The following is a 12687-nucleotide window of genomic DNA, read 5'->3' on the forward strand; positions in this document are numbered from 1 at the left end:
AGTATTGATAACAGCGTATCAAGCTTATCATATAAAACTGGCCGCATCTTCCGCAGTCCCTGAATAAGCAAAATCAATTTCTCCGTGAGAGACGATCGCCTACGCAAATCTGTTCGGGCCGGCGACGACGACGGCCGCCATGTCGCTAGTCGCGCGTCTCGCGGGGAAACGAAGCGATGAGGATGTTGTACTTCCGTGTCGCGCATTTCGAATGCTTTTATTATTAAAAAAAAAAAAATCTTTTTTTCTTCCAAGGCTCACCTGGGTCATGAGAGAAGCGAAATCTTCCTGCTCATGGCGAGACACGCCGTGGGGGCAAGAGGGTGCAGCAGCGCAGCGGCGACAGCGGCGGCGTCGGCGGCTGGTACTGGTGCTGGTATTGCTCGCGTGGAATCGACATCGAGCAAATATTCGCGTCTCATCGCGCCGACGAACGGGCTTCCTTCACATTGTCTCGCGCTGCCGAATCTCGCATTTCTCTTTGTTTCAGTTGTCACTCGGGATACTCGCGCGACGAAGGGGTGCGTCACGCGCACGATGGAAGCGCGTTCCGCGAGGAATCGAGCCGACCGACCGACCCTCCGACAATGGCTGTAGCTCCGCTGGAGGGTTGAAAGGGAGCACGCGCGAGGCGACGCGACGCGGGCGTCGCCGTGACGCATTAATAGCGGCACAAGAGGGAGGAATGGGCGGAAGACGGAGTGGGTGTAGAGAGATATGTTTCTCGTGCCAACTGCAGGATAGGTAGGTAAGTGGGTGTAGGTAGGTGTGCGAAAAACGTGTGGTATTTGACACTTATAGTGAATTTATAATGGTCTCCTCGATACGCTAATAATATCTTTGCGCGTCCTAGTGACGTGTTGCAAGCGTCAAAGAGGCTTCAAAAGGCGTACGTAAAAAGATATACTATAAACAAATATCTGGTTTAACATTTCTCACCAAAAACGGAAACAATTCTTTCTTGACAAAAATGTAAAATATATTTCTAAAGTTATAAGCCAATAAAAAGATTTTGATTTGTTAAATTTGAGCAGAGAAAATATTGCTTTTGTCAAATCCTTTTGTCTATCAGCAAAGACTCTGTATAAGAAACATGTGGAGGCGTCGATTAGTACCCTTGTACATACCCTTGTAATATTCTCATGCATCGTCATGACGCCTTACGAATATAAAAATCTCTGAAGAGTGAACCGCAAATGTATAAATATAGACAAACTATAATTTTAGATAAATGCGCAAATAAAGTTTATAAAATTCTTTATTTCCTATTTTGTCTTATAATATATTAATATTATTGAACATAACGCGCATATAAAAATGCCGATAGAAATTCGGTAATACTTTAGACGTACGATTATTTAATTAAATGAGTTTTGTCTAACTTTGTAAACCTGATTTAACGGCGAATACGGCGAGTAGCGAAACACGTCGTCTATGTTTAAATTGCATCGTAGTATCACTACACCCGACGGGTTCACCTTGACCTTAATCTTGGTTTGCGGCGTCAATATACCATAATCCACGTCCTCGTACAAATCCTGAAAAGTAGAACGATTACAATAAATCAAAATCTTCTCGGACACTTTAAACCATATTTATTTCAGTACAAACCTCCACTCGATATCCCCCAGGGTACTGCAGACCTAGTTCTTTTAGCGTCACTGAAACGTCCGACGGTGTGCCATCCGTACGCCGATTGACGAACGCAATCGCGTACGAATAGTAATTTTGGTAAACTGGTGTGATGGGCCTCGCCCAAATTTCGATGCCTTTGTGCTGCAATTGCAAGTTGTCGATGAATCACTTTGTGAGAAATATATTACGATGATATTACTGAAGCAATTACTAATATGTGTCAGGACTAAATCTGCGTTATTAATCTTGCGTGCCAACTGACTCATAATAACTGTCGCACTAATTCTAACTATGTTCTTGAGACACTGACACATTTAACTTTGACACTCACTTTGTAGATCCGTCGACCTTGAATGCCTAGCGAATCTTGATCCACAGCGATAATCTTCTTGTTTTGAAGGATAGCTTTGTACTCTGGCCTGATTGTCCTGAGATCGACAGACATGAGCAACGGCGCTGCCAGTATAGCCCAAATCGCCATTTGCGTTTTGCTCTGCTCGTAGCTTAGTCCAAAGTTACCGATGATCAACATATCTGGGTCATTCCAATGTCCAGGACCGGCATTGGACACGATTGCATCCTGGTTGTTACCATAGTAATCGATTATACTCTCCACACTAGCCCAAGAGTCTTGAATGTCGTCAAAATTACGCCACAGGTTGCAATGTTCCGCTATTGCTGTGTAATTCGGCTGAAAAAAAAAATCAGATAAACATCAGAAATAGCCGTGAAAAAGTAGATCAGAAAAAATATATCCATACTGACCTGCATACCAGCGTAGATTTGGTAAACCGGCCAACTGCAAGAATATATCATATGCTTCCCAGTTTGATTTAAGTGGAAACCAAATTCAGGATAGCCTTTAACAAGTATCATATCATTATAATATTTATTCAACTAAGAAAAGAGAAAACTCATTAATTATTTATAAGCCATAACTGTACCTCTATCCATTTCAGCAGGATGTGAATAGCACCCATCTAATTTGACATAATCTACGTCCCAGGATGCAAATGTAGCAGCATCTATGTCCAAATAGCCCAGTATACCAGGGTAGCCGGCGCAAGTGTAGTTACCATAGTCTTCATAGATACCAAACTTTAGGCCTTTTGAATGGACCTAATAAACAAAACAATGCTTTTTCTCATCAAGTATTATGAGGTGAGAGAAAAATTTATGTAAAAGAAAATTATGAATCTGAATAAATAAATAATAAATAAAATAAACTATATATTTAATATATATGTATATAGTTCAATATTAGCACTGTTATATAAATATACAAGCTTTGAAACAGTGGATTAGTAAAGTTAAATATGTTTAGAGCAATTAACACAAAATTACATAATCTGCCAAACTCTTTATGCCATATGGAAAGCGCTCTCTATCTGGTACAAGCTGTCCACTTAAATCTCTTTCTTTTTCCAGCCAGCAGTCATCCACGTTAATGTATTCATAACCAACCGCGGCATACCCCTCAGCCACCACTATATCTGTCATGGTTCGGAAAAGACGATCACTGTGAAGCACAGAAAATCAACCACTGTAATTCCCTCTGCACTTACACTAAATACTCCATCCGTACAATGTCCAGGTTGCTGGGACTCACCTTATGCAGTTATCCGGATCATTTTTACAATCAGTGTTGCACCTAAATCTCTCCCAAGCTAACCAGCCCATCGGAGGTGTTCTGGCCAAGCCATTCTCTAATGCTGGGACCAGAACGGCCAGTGACAGGAGAACACAAAGGATCCACAGGTTGCGCAGCATTCTGCAGAAAGGGAACAAAGCTACTCTCAATCAGTGAGTTGGATATGGTGAAACTACCAGGTCGGCCGGCAGCATAGTCCGAAGACGCAAAGCGGAGCGGAATTTCCGTGACAGGACGGTCGATGGAGAGGTCATCAGGAGAGCCGTTGGGCCAGGTAAAGTGACGCGACGCGGATGCACGTAGTGACGAGGCGCGCCTACCGCACTGATCTGATATAAGAGGCAAGTTCTCTCACTCGCTCACTCGCTCGCCCGCCGCGGCCGCCGTCGCCGCGAGTACTTTCACCCAATGCCCCATTTCATTTTTACGCGCGATCACCGTCGCTGACTTGTGTTGTACCACCGCGCCTGCCTCCGCACCTCCACCGACGAACGAACGACGTCGTAGCCCAACCCGAATGCTGTTACGAGAGCATAATTACGAACCGATGCGCACTATATAACCGAGCAAAGAGGTTAGGGAGGGCTCAAGATGATAGGTTAGATTCTGTTTGGAGTATTTTGGAAAATTCAGCATTTTTTTATCATAAAGAAATCGGAGCACAAATTTTCACGTTTCTCTCGTGTTTTGATTAAGTCTTCTTTACACTGTTTGATTAATTGATCTTTATTGATTCTGTTTAATTACATAGTTTGAGTTTGTCAACTGTTTGAAAACTGTCATTCCCTTGCCGTCATATGTCATATGTTGTCATTTCCTTGATTTCATTTTCCTATTTTGTTTGTAAATTTTTTTTTGTATGTTGCGATTTGCAATCATTTATGCTTAAAAAATAATAAATTTAAATAAAAATATGCTTTAATAAGAAAGAAATAAAATTATTAAAATTATTAAAAAATATTTATAGAATATATTGATAGAAATTTTAATTTTTTAATTAAATTATAATAATTTTAGAAAACAATAATTGATAATTATTTACCTTTCAGAACACTATTTTTGGCAAAAAATTTACCACGGTTTCTATAATTTGCTTTATGATTTTCTATTTTGTGAAAGCTTCGGTTTGCTTCACGGAAAAACTACGAATACGCATTTCCGAAGCTTACTGGCTTATTTAAACGTAAATTATACGTCCTTCGCGTTTTAAATTGATACTTCAAGGTGCCTTGTTAAGTACTTATGCATACGCGTAAACTAAAGCCAAGGTTTAGAAGCCATCTGCCCAAACAATCGCGCGGTTGCACAGAAAATTAAAATTCCTTTTCCCTATGTCGATCCTGCCGAAGTTCTGATTTATACTGATTCATACGATTTGATTGACGTTCTAGGCGCGTTACTGATAAAAATGAAAGCATCCTGGCTGTGGAAGTGCAGAGACGTGGCGGCTCGTTTAAAAGAGCGAGAGGAGCTGAGTGAGATAGATATTACAAAGCAAAAGGAGGGATATGGTGGGTGGGAGAGAGCAACATCATCAACTTGCTTACAAACTGACAATCGTGCTTACGTACAGGATGCCTCAAAAGCCGTTTGGCTTCTTTCGGAGTCTTAATTAAATTTTATTTGCACGGCGTGTTGCAAGCGCAAGGTACTATCGTCTCTATCATCATTAATGTATAATCACTATTGCTACTCTCTCTCTTTTTCTTTCTAACATAGTATTAACACAATATTATTTTCATTATAACTATTATTATCTAAAAAAGACTAACATGTATCAAATTATTTCCGCATAGTGCGTGCACCATGTCGCGTCGCAAGACGAGAAAGTAGCCGAATAGATGTGAACCGGTTCGCGATCTTTCTTACTCGTCATTCTGCGCCACGCAAAGGAAAGAGAAGAGGGAGGAAGTAAAGAGAGAAAAAAGAGAATGTGTCGATACCTTAAGAAAAAGAAGGGCAACGGCAGCGGCGGTTGACGTTCACATTGAGACAAGAAAAAAACATCGCAGCATTCTTTTATTTATGCAACCATCTCTCCGCCGCAAGGAAATCTCACCCAATAAATCGATCGATTCTATCTCACATGCACTTGACCGTTGAACATTGAAGGTATGTTATCAGAGTAAGATTTGAGAGTTATAGCTGCAACACTAAATCGCACATTCTCTAATAATTCTAAAAAAAACAACATTGAGAAACGTAAATTACGCTTTGCTGATCGTTTGAGAACTATGCTGAGAATTGTTGCGCGTTCGAGTACATTAGTACTGGCGAAAGGATGAAAGATACCGGAGGTAATTACAGAATAATTAATTTCTTATACGTTCTTTGATTTTCTGGGACACCACAAGAAATTGTCATGTAACTTTTCCGTAAAGTGTTGAATGAAATATGCCAAATCTCATAATTTGAAACAATATTGTGTAAAATAAATTCTGGAGTTTCTAGATTTTTAGATCCATAAAAACAATCTTGCTAGCTTGATAATATCAATACTCGCATCTGTTTGCTGATAAGTCGTGATATTGATGTATGTAATAATACATAAGAGTGCTTGTTTTTATTTTTCGTATCTGAGACAATCGTAATGAAAAGAGATTGGTTGCATAATAAACACTTTTTATATTCAAACGCCATATATCTTATCAATCGTGAGATAGAGTTTACATTGCGTGTAAATAATCGTAGAAAATCTTTTTAAAAATATGCGGACACCTGTCTCCCTCGCATTTCTTAGCGAAGAGAGACATGAAAGAGCGCAGCTTCTCGCCTTCTAATTTCCCCTTTCTCCCTTCGTCCCGGAATGGAGAGTCTGATTTCTTACACGCTCGCGTCTCTCTGCCAGACTAATTCTGCTCTCTACCTCAAAGGAAAGGGAAATTAAAAAAAAGAAAGAAAGAAAGGAAGAAAAACCCACTGACCGTAATGACACCGAATTAGCTCCGCGTCCTAATCGCGCTGGGTCGAGGTCGACGAAATAATTCCATCGGTTTGCATTCTAAACTCTATCGTAACCCTGGCATGATCTACATCCACGCTCCATTCGTCCCGAGGAATTGGCGACCAGTATCACGCTACAGCATCGCGCGTGCAATTTGCATTCGGTACCGCTTCTACCGTTTTATTTGTACCGTTTCCAAAGGAGAAATCAAACGGCAAAGTTTAGATAGCGGAAAATCGACGGTAAAGAAGATTTGAGATTTCCCGGTCAAAAAATACTTGGGTCTCGTTAGAAATTTTTCAGAGATTCTGTGCAAATTTTTAACGATGTGTTTTTAGGTAGTTATTTCTTTCACAGAGAAACTTGGCGCGTCTTTTAATCGCATACAATAGAAACTGTATCTAGCGAATTAAACGGTGCACGTGAGCGTGCGGCTAATTGACTCCTCGCAACCAGTGTTAAACGATTAATTATTTTCATACGCAATCAATTTTCTTACGTATAGCAATTTCAAGAAGATAACATACCTTTTTCCACCATGTGTCGCGCGGGAGTGTTATTTTATTGTTGTGCGCGCCGTGATATATGCGCCTTTTATAAGCAACTGATAAATATGTCTATTCTATAAATGTCCTTCTATAAATAAAAGCGAGCGTTTATGTGTTGTTGGACAGTTTTGATTGCACATAATCGTGTTTTTTTCCCCCGTGTTATCGCGGACATTGTCTATTCGATAGCCGTATCTTTGCTGATAAAGTTTACACTATTGTGTTTCTTTCTAATAACGCAAATTTGACTTGGGCGTGACTGTTCCGATCTGAAAGTACGCAAAGCACGTTTGCGGACATTTTGGACGAGAGAAGTAACATTAAAACACACATTTTTCATCTATCAATAGAACGAATCCCACGCGCGATATACTCCGTATAACTTGGCATAGTTTCAATTTGTTGCACGCAATTTGCATCGCATCACAACGCGTTTTATTTTCGACGTCTCCAGTGTGAAGCGCGATGTCACTTTCATGTCCTTAAATGGCGATTGCTGAAGAATGGAAAGAATGAAGGAGAGTAACTCAATAACAATTTCGCCGTTCTACATATTAATTTCTAAACAAATCATTTTGGATGGATAGAACAAACTTTATTTAGATCTGTCAGATGTGTAACAATTATTTGGTTTCGAAATGCGCATCTGTCATTCACATTAAATAATAATTGTATTACTTCGAAACGCGCAACTGTCGTCAACACAGTACATTTTTCGAGACTAAAATCCCGAGACGTGTGGAAAGATAAGAAAGTTAAGATCAAACAAATAACGTGATGGTATCACGCTTAATTATAAAAACCAATTTATCATTGTCAATACGATCATTAATTCAATTGACAAAGATACTTTTTAATTAATTATAAAAAGATTAGAATTTATTATGATGATATATCTGCTATCGATGACTATCTCTTTCAGAAATAAAATGAAGGAGCGAATCAATAAATAGCAGCTATTTATCGTTTAATTACAAAAGTAAAATAAAATATATATATATATATATATGTATTTGTACATGTACATATAAAAGTACGTGATTTTTAGCTCTAAAAAGTGGAAGGGAAGAATGGAAGCAGCTGCTGGACTGAAAACGTAATTTACTTTCCAAGGAGGATTTTGCGGGTTGCGCCGAGACTCTGGCCAGCTTGAGTTGCACCTTTGTTGGAACCTGCTTGAAGACCGATCACTGATTCACCAGCCCGCAATTGTTCCTCTGTAAAATCACGTTTGCATTCCTCTGATGGTTTGGGTCCCAGATAAGGTCCTTTCCATTCTGGATGCTTGTACGTCTAAATAAACAGAAGGAGGGTCATATGACGTAACTATAAAAATAATAATTAGTTAAAATGCTCATTTAAATTATTTATAATAGAAAATGGTCGCACAATTATTCGAAAGATTGGGAAACGCATATAATTAAACGTACCGTTCGGCCGAGCGCGAACAACGTCGTTACTACTTGCGCGATGTCCTTTTTCTCCCACAAGTCTACCGTTTGGAAAACGTCGACATCGTCCACTCCATAGTCCTTTAGAGCCTTTTGAAACCTGTAACGTGCTCGGATTATAGTCATCGTGTAGTTTGCGATCGATGGAAAACGAAATCGCCAACAGCTACTCACAGATTAATATTCTCCATCATTTTGAACTGTCCACCACTAGAGTTGATCTTCGGTACCGATCCGGGGGAGACTTTGTTCATCAGATGGCAAAGGACCTGGCCGTCCTTGAGCACCTCCTCGAAGGTCTCACCAGGAGGAAACTTTTTGCCAAGAATCGATTCGATCCATTCCTGCGCCTCTTTCTCCTGCTCCGGATTGCGTTTCGATGCAATCTGCGAAGAAATTCGCAAATCGTTAAAGTTCCAGTAACTTTATGGATCAAAATTAAAAGTAGGAAAATTTGTGGCCCTCGTATCTTCAGAGAATCAATCCTACGATTCTCAAAACATTCGAAAGTGTCACTTCTTTTTCAGACATTAAATGATCGGTTGCTTTTTGCGATCGCGAGAAAAATGCATAAGGCTGGAACTGCATAACGCGTGTGACCATAAACGGATCGGAAGAAAATTGTATCACACACCGAAATATATATACCTTAGCGCGCACTTGACGTTCTAGAGCCATCCTTATGATATTTTTGAAAAGACTGAAGTACCGCGGCTTCTAGCCGCGGCTTTTTATATGTTCGTGAGGACCACGCAACCACCGTGGCCAAGTCGGGGGAGAAATCCATCCAACAACGTGAGAGGGTTGTATATAGGGTGTCTGAAGATGCACTCCGAGGATGTGACGTCTGTCCAGGCGGTTCCGATAGTTTTTCATTCTTATATCCATGAATTTTGATCCATACGTTGTCAAAGCTTTCTCGACATCTCGCTCTCTTCTACATTTCCTCATTTATTAATAAACAGAATGTCGGAAATTTTTTTTCCCTCCGTGTTACATATCGTTGTTGAGACACCTTGTATAAGCGACGAGAGCGTGCGTGATTCTACACGTTTCGGGATTCTAATATTAGCGGCTTATTCAGTTAAACGAGAAATAGGTTTTCCGTAATCGCAGAGACGCAGCAGCTGTGAAAATTGGATAGCTCAGTAATGATTATAGCATCTGGTAAATAAGCCGAAACAAGATTTGCGTGAGCGTCCTTACTGTCGAGTTGGCTATCTCTTATTATAGCAAATGAATATAGAGGAGCGACAATTAATAATCTTACATTGCCTGAGAACTGCGCATTTTGGAAATATTTATTTAATTCATACAATAATAACAAGTACAACAATAACAATTTGAAAATAGCTTTAAATTTTCTTTTCTTTTGCGATCCTGATCTGACATAAAATGCATTGTTACACGCATCTTTTAAATTTAAATCAAAAGGTACTGTACAAAAAAATAAATTCTTTTCATTACATATGTCACTGTGAACACAGAGTCGGCTTTAAATGATTTGAATAGAAATGTCAGATAAAGGACCGTCTGATTCATTCAAACAAAACGACTCACGCTGCTTCAGTTCGATTATAGTGTGTATTCAAACGCATGACGTATTGGGCGTAGGTAATGTTGAGGTTCTGACTCAGAAGGAAAAATGGAAAAAAAGAACGGCCGCCCTCGTGGAAAGTGGAACGTGCCACTTTTAAATAGTTCTCTGTCATATGGCTCGGGTTATTATTGCGCGATCCAGATTTCGCGCAAGATTCTGCCTCGTACGAGCGTGAGATAGAAGACAGGAGGAGAAGAAATTGTAGACATTCAAGGACGCGGAGATTTATCACTGATATACTAATCACGGAAAGAATTTGAAAATTTAAAACAAAATAAAAGTTCGCTAAAATAATTCTTTTACACATAGACTGAAAAGGCAGGAGTTGCCATAAATGAAAGAAAAATTATACAAGTGAAAATTGTATTGTCAAATCTGTAGCAAAGAATAATGAAATGTTCCAACTGCAATGGCACCGATATTTGCACGGCTCCACCACGTTGCGTAATTTGAATTTTGAGTGTCGATTCGAAGAGGATCATTTATTAGCTGGAGATGGCGAACCGGTGAATCACGTTTAAATATAAAGTTCTACGCGCTTCCACTAGCTACAATCTCGTCTCCTCCATGTCGAAGGAGCGTAGGCGTTTTTTCGAGAACGCGATGATTTTCACTCTGTATTTACAATGTTACTCTAAATATGGCCACCTCTTCGTTTCATGTCAATCTTAAGTTTACGTTAAACATATAGGGCTTCTCACTAGTATTCACACGAGATTTTTCGGTGATTTTTTCATAAATTCTATCAATTCCTTGCTTGGGATAAGTACGTAATACTTATAGGGTCAGATTTGAAAAATTTCCTTCCCGCCTCTTGCTGTAACAGAAGAAATGAAAAGGTTTATAAAATGAAAGGTTAAATAAGATTGTATATTAAAAACTTATACATTTTCGCGTTCTCAATAGCATTGATAATTCACTAGAATAGATCCTGTACGATTTTATATTTGACAAAAAGATCGAAAATTAATTTGTACAGTAAATCATCACACTTACATGGCTTTGATCTTTTTCGGATTTTTTAATAATTTTAGGATTAAATTGGACCTCGGTTTTTTTGCTTAACATTCTTCTAAGTCTTCGTAAAAATGAGTTCTTTTTCGATTTCTCTGACACTTCTTTCAACTTTTCTTGAAGATTTTTGTTGTACTCACTATTCTTATGACTGTTGTCTTTCTGTAGCATTAACTGCAATTGTAAATTTCCTAATTTCGATAATAATTGCTGGTTTTCCTGAAATAAACATTAGAGATTACAGATTAATTAAAAACAAGGAACAAATAAAAAAATTAAAAAAAATTCTAAAGTATTTTTTTAATACTTTGATAAGTATTTCTTTTTCTTCAGTATGTGCACTTTTTAATTCATTTTTCCGTGAATAAAATTCGCGCTTAGTGTCTTCTATTTGGTCTCGCAATTTATTTTGCTCCATTAATGCTTCTTGCATTCTGAAAAAATTATTTCATTGATATTATCATCATACAATTTATTGCATTTGATGCACGATTACTTACTCTTCTTCTTGAAGTAGCAATTTGCTTTCCAATTCAATGGCCAATTTCGCGATATTGGATTTTTCTTTCTCGATAGCTTGTAATCGCGATTGTAAACTTTCATATTCTGATAGCAACTGCTACTGTTCCTGAGTTAACAAAATCATGAACCAAAATAAAATTAATATATGAGGAATTATAAGATTTTTATCGGAAAATGCCGGAGATAAATCTTGACAAGCGTGAGTTTTTCAGCTTGGCTATTCGTCAATTCATTCTTTTGCAATTTCAGTTCGTATTCAGAGTTCTCTAATTGTTTTCGCAATTTATTTTGCTCCGTCAGTGCTTCTTGTATTCTAAAAAATATATATATAATATTATTATCGAGTACGATTTATTACGTGCAATACACGATGACTTACTTCTTTTCTTCTAGACGCAATTTAATTTGCAGTTGTTCGACTGATATTGCAGTATCACATTTTTCTTTCCTGATCGCAGGAAGCATTGCTATTCGCCAATTCATTCTTTTGCAACTGCAATTTGTGCTCGAAATTCTCCAGTTGTTTTCACAATTTTTCCTGCTCTGGTATTGCTTTTTGTAATCTAAATTAAAAAATAATTTTAATAATATTTATTTATGTGGGAAATTATTGATAGTTTATGAAAAATACCTTTTTCTTGAAGTAGCGATTTATTTTCTACTTGCGCAACATGATTCTCCAGATCTGCAGATTACGAAATTAATTGTTATAGATATAGGTTTGAGATTCGCGAACTACTTTAAACTAGATCTCGTCTTTCTACTTCGTCTCACTCAATTGAAGCTGCCGAATGGTTTCCTGCTGCTTCTGAATCACGTCGTTACACAAAGTGGACAAAGCACGTTGTTGGAAACTGATGAGGTTCTCACTGATGTAATTTAAGTATTCCGTGATGATCTCGACGGATTCCCATGTGGTATTTAATCTGCGGTGTCAAAAGCAAAATCAAATATACAAAAGACATACATAATGGAAAAAATATTACTTTATTTGAATCTCCTTATCGCGCGTTTCTTTTTCCAAGAAGGCAGACAAGGAGGCCTCCACTTGCTGACTCTCTTTCAGCTTCCTTTTCAGATCTTGGATGACGCGTCTGATCCTGCTGGATACGCTGCATACTTTCTAGCTTGTTACTTTCAGTGTTCGAACAGGCCACCTGCTATTTTTGCGAGTGTTTATAAAAGATCGATTTAATTAAAAAAAAAAAAAAAAAAATTAAATTTGTACCTCTTCTGCTTGATTCAATGGAATATTATTTTCTGTTCGCTTCATCCATTGTCATATTAACATATCGATAAACTTGCCGCTATTTTGACGACTT

General features: G+C 38.3%; 3 protein-coding genes across 7 annotated transcripts; all 3 read right to left on the reverse strand.

Moving 5' to 3' along the window:
- Nucleotides 1-1240: 1240 nt before the first annotated feature.
- Nucleotides 1241-6868, reverse strand: LOC105673165 (alpha-N-acetylgalactosaminidase). Of its 5 annotated transcripts, XM_067357366.1 has the most exons (9): nucleotides 4329-4663; nucleotides 4034-4170; nucleotides 3245-3406; nucleotides 2980-3154; nucleotides 2580-2754; nucleotides 2401-2495; nucleotides 1967-2326; nucleotides 1612-1776; nucleotides 1241-1538 (listed from the first exon to the last, which is right to left on the reverse strand). In XM_067357366.1, the coding sequence occupies exons 3-9, from the start codon at nucleotides 3403-3405 to the stop codon at nucleotides 1359-1361; spliced, it is 1311 nt and encodes a 436-aa protein (XP_067213467.1). In that variant the 5' UTR covers nucleotide 3406; nucleotides 4034-4170; nucleotides 4329-4663; the 3' UTR covers nucleotides 1241-1358. The 5 variants fall into 5 exon arrangements, with proteins under 5 accessions (XP_067213467.1, XP_067213469.1, XP_012224021.2 ...); XM_067357368.1 differs by lacking the exons at nucleotides 4034-4170; nucleotides 4329-4663 and adding an exon at nucleotides 6758-6868; XM_012368598.2 differs by lacking the exons at nucleotides 4034-4170; nucleotides 4329-4663 and adding an exon at nucleotides 5230-5448.
- A 483-nt stretch (nucleotides 6869-7351) lies between these two features.
- On the reverse strand, nucleotides 7352-9034 carry LOC105673166 (muscle-specific protein 20). Its single transcript, XM_012368599.2, has 4 exons — nucleotides 8878-9034; nucleotides 8404-8615; nucleotides 8209-8329; nucleotides 7352-8071 (listed from the first exon to the last, which is right to left on the reverse strand). The coding sequence occupies exons 1-4, from the start codon at nucleotides 8905-8907 to the stop codon at nucleotides 7880-7882; spliced, it is 555 nt and encodes a 184-aa protein (XP_012224022.1). The 5' UTR covers nucleotides 8908-9034; the 3' UTR covers nucleotides 7352-7879.
- Nucleotides 9035-10919: 1885 nt separating this feature from the next.
- Nucleotides 10920-12638, reverse strand: LOC105673050 (golgin subfamily A member 6-like protein 26). Its single transcript, XM_067356889.1, has 7 exons — nucleotides 12594-12638; nucleotides 12352-12488; nucleotides 12140-12291; nucleotides 11997-12050; nucleotides 11745-11928; nucleotides 11344-11678; nucleotides 10920-11277 (listed from the first exon to the last, which is right to left on the reverse strand). The coding sequence occupies exons 1-6, from the start codon at nucleotides 12636-12638 to the stop codon at nucleotides 11519-11521; spliced, it is 732 nt and encodes a 243-aa protein (XP_067212990.1). The 3' UTR covers nucleotides 10920-11277; nucleotides 11344-11518.
- Between the last annotated feature and the right edge of the window lie 49 nt (nucleotides 12639-12687).

The sequence above is a fragment of the Linepithema humile genome, chromosome 6 (genome assembly GCF_040581485.1).
Source record: "Linepithema humile isolate Giens D197 chromosome 6, Lhum_UNIL_v1.0, whole genome shotgun sequence".
Taxonomy (NCBI): domain Eukaryota; kingdom Metazoa; phylum Arthropoda; class Insecta; order Hymenoptera; family Formicidae; genus Linepithema; species Linepithema humile.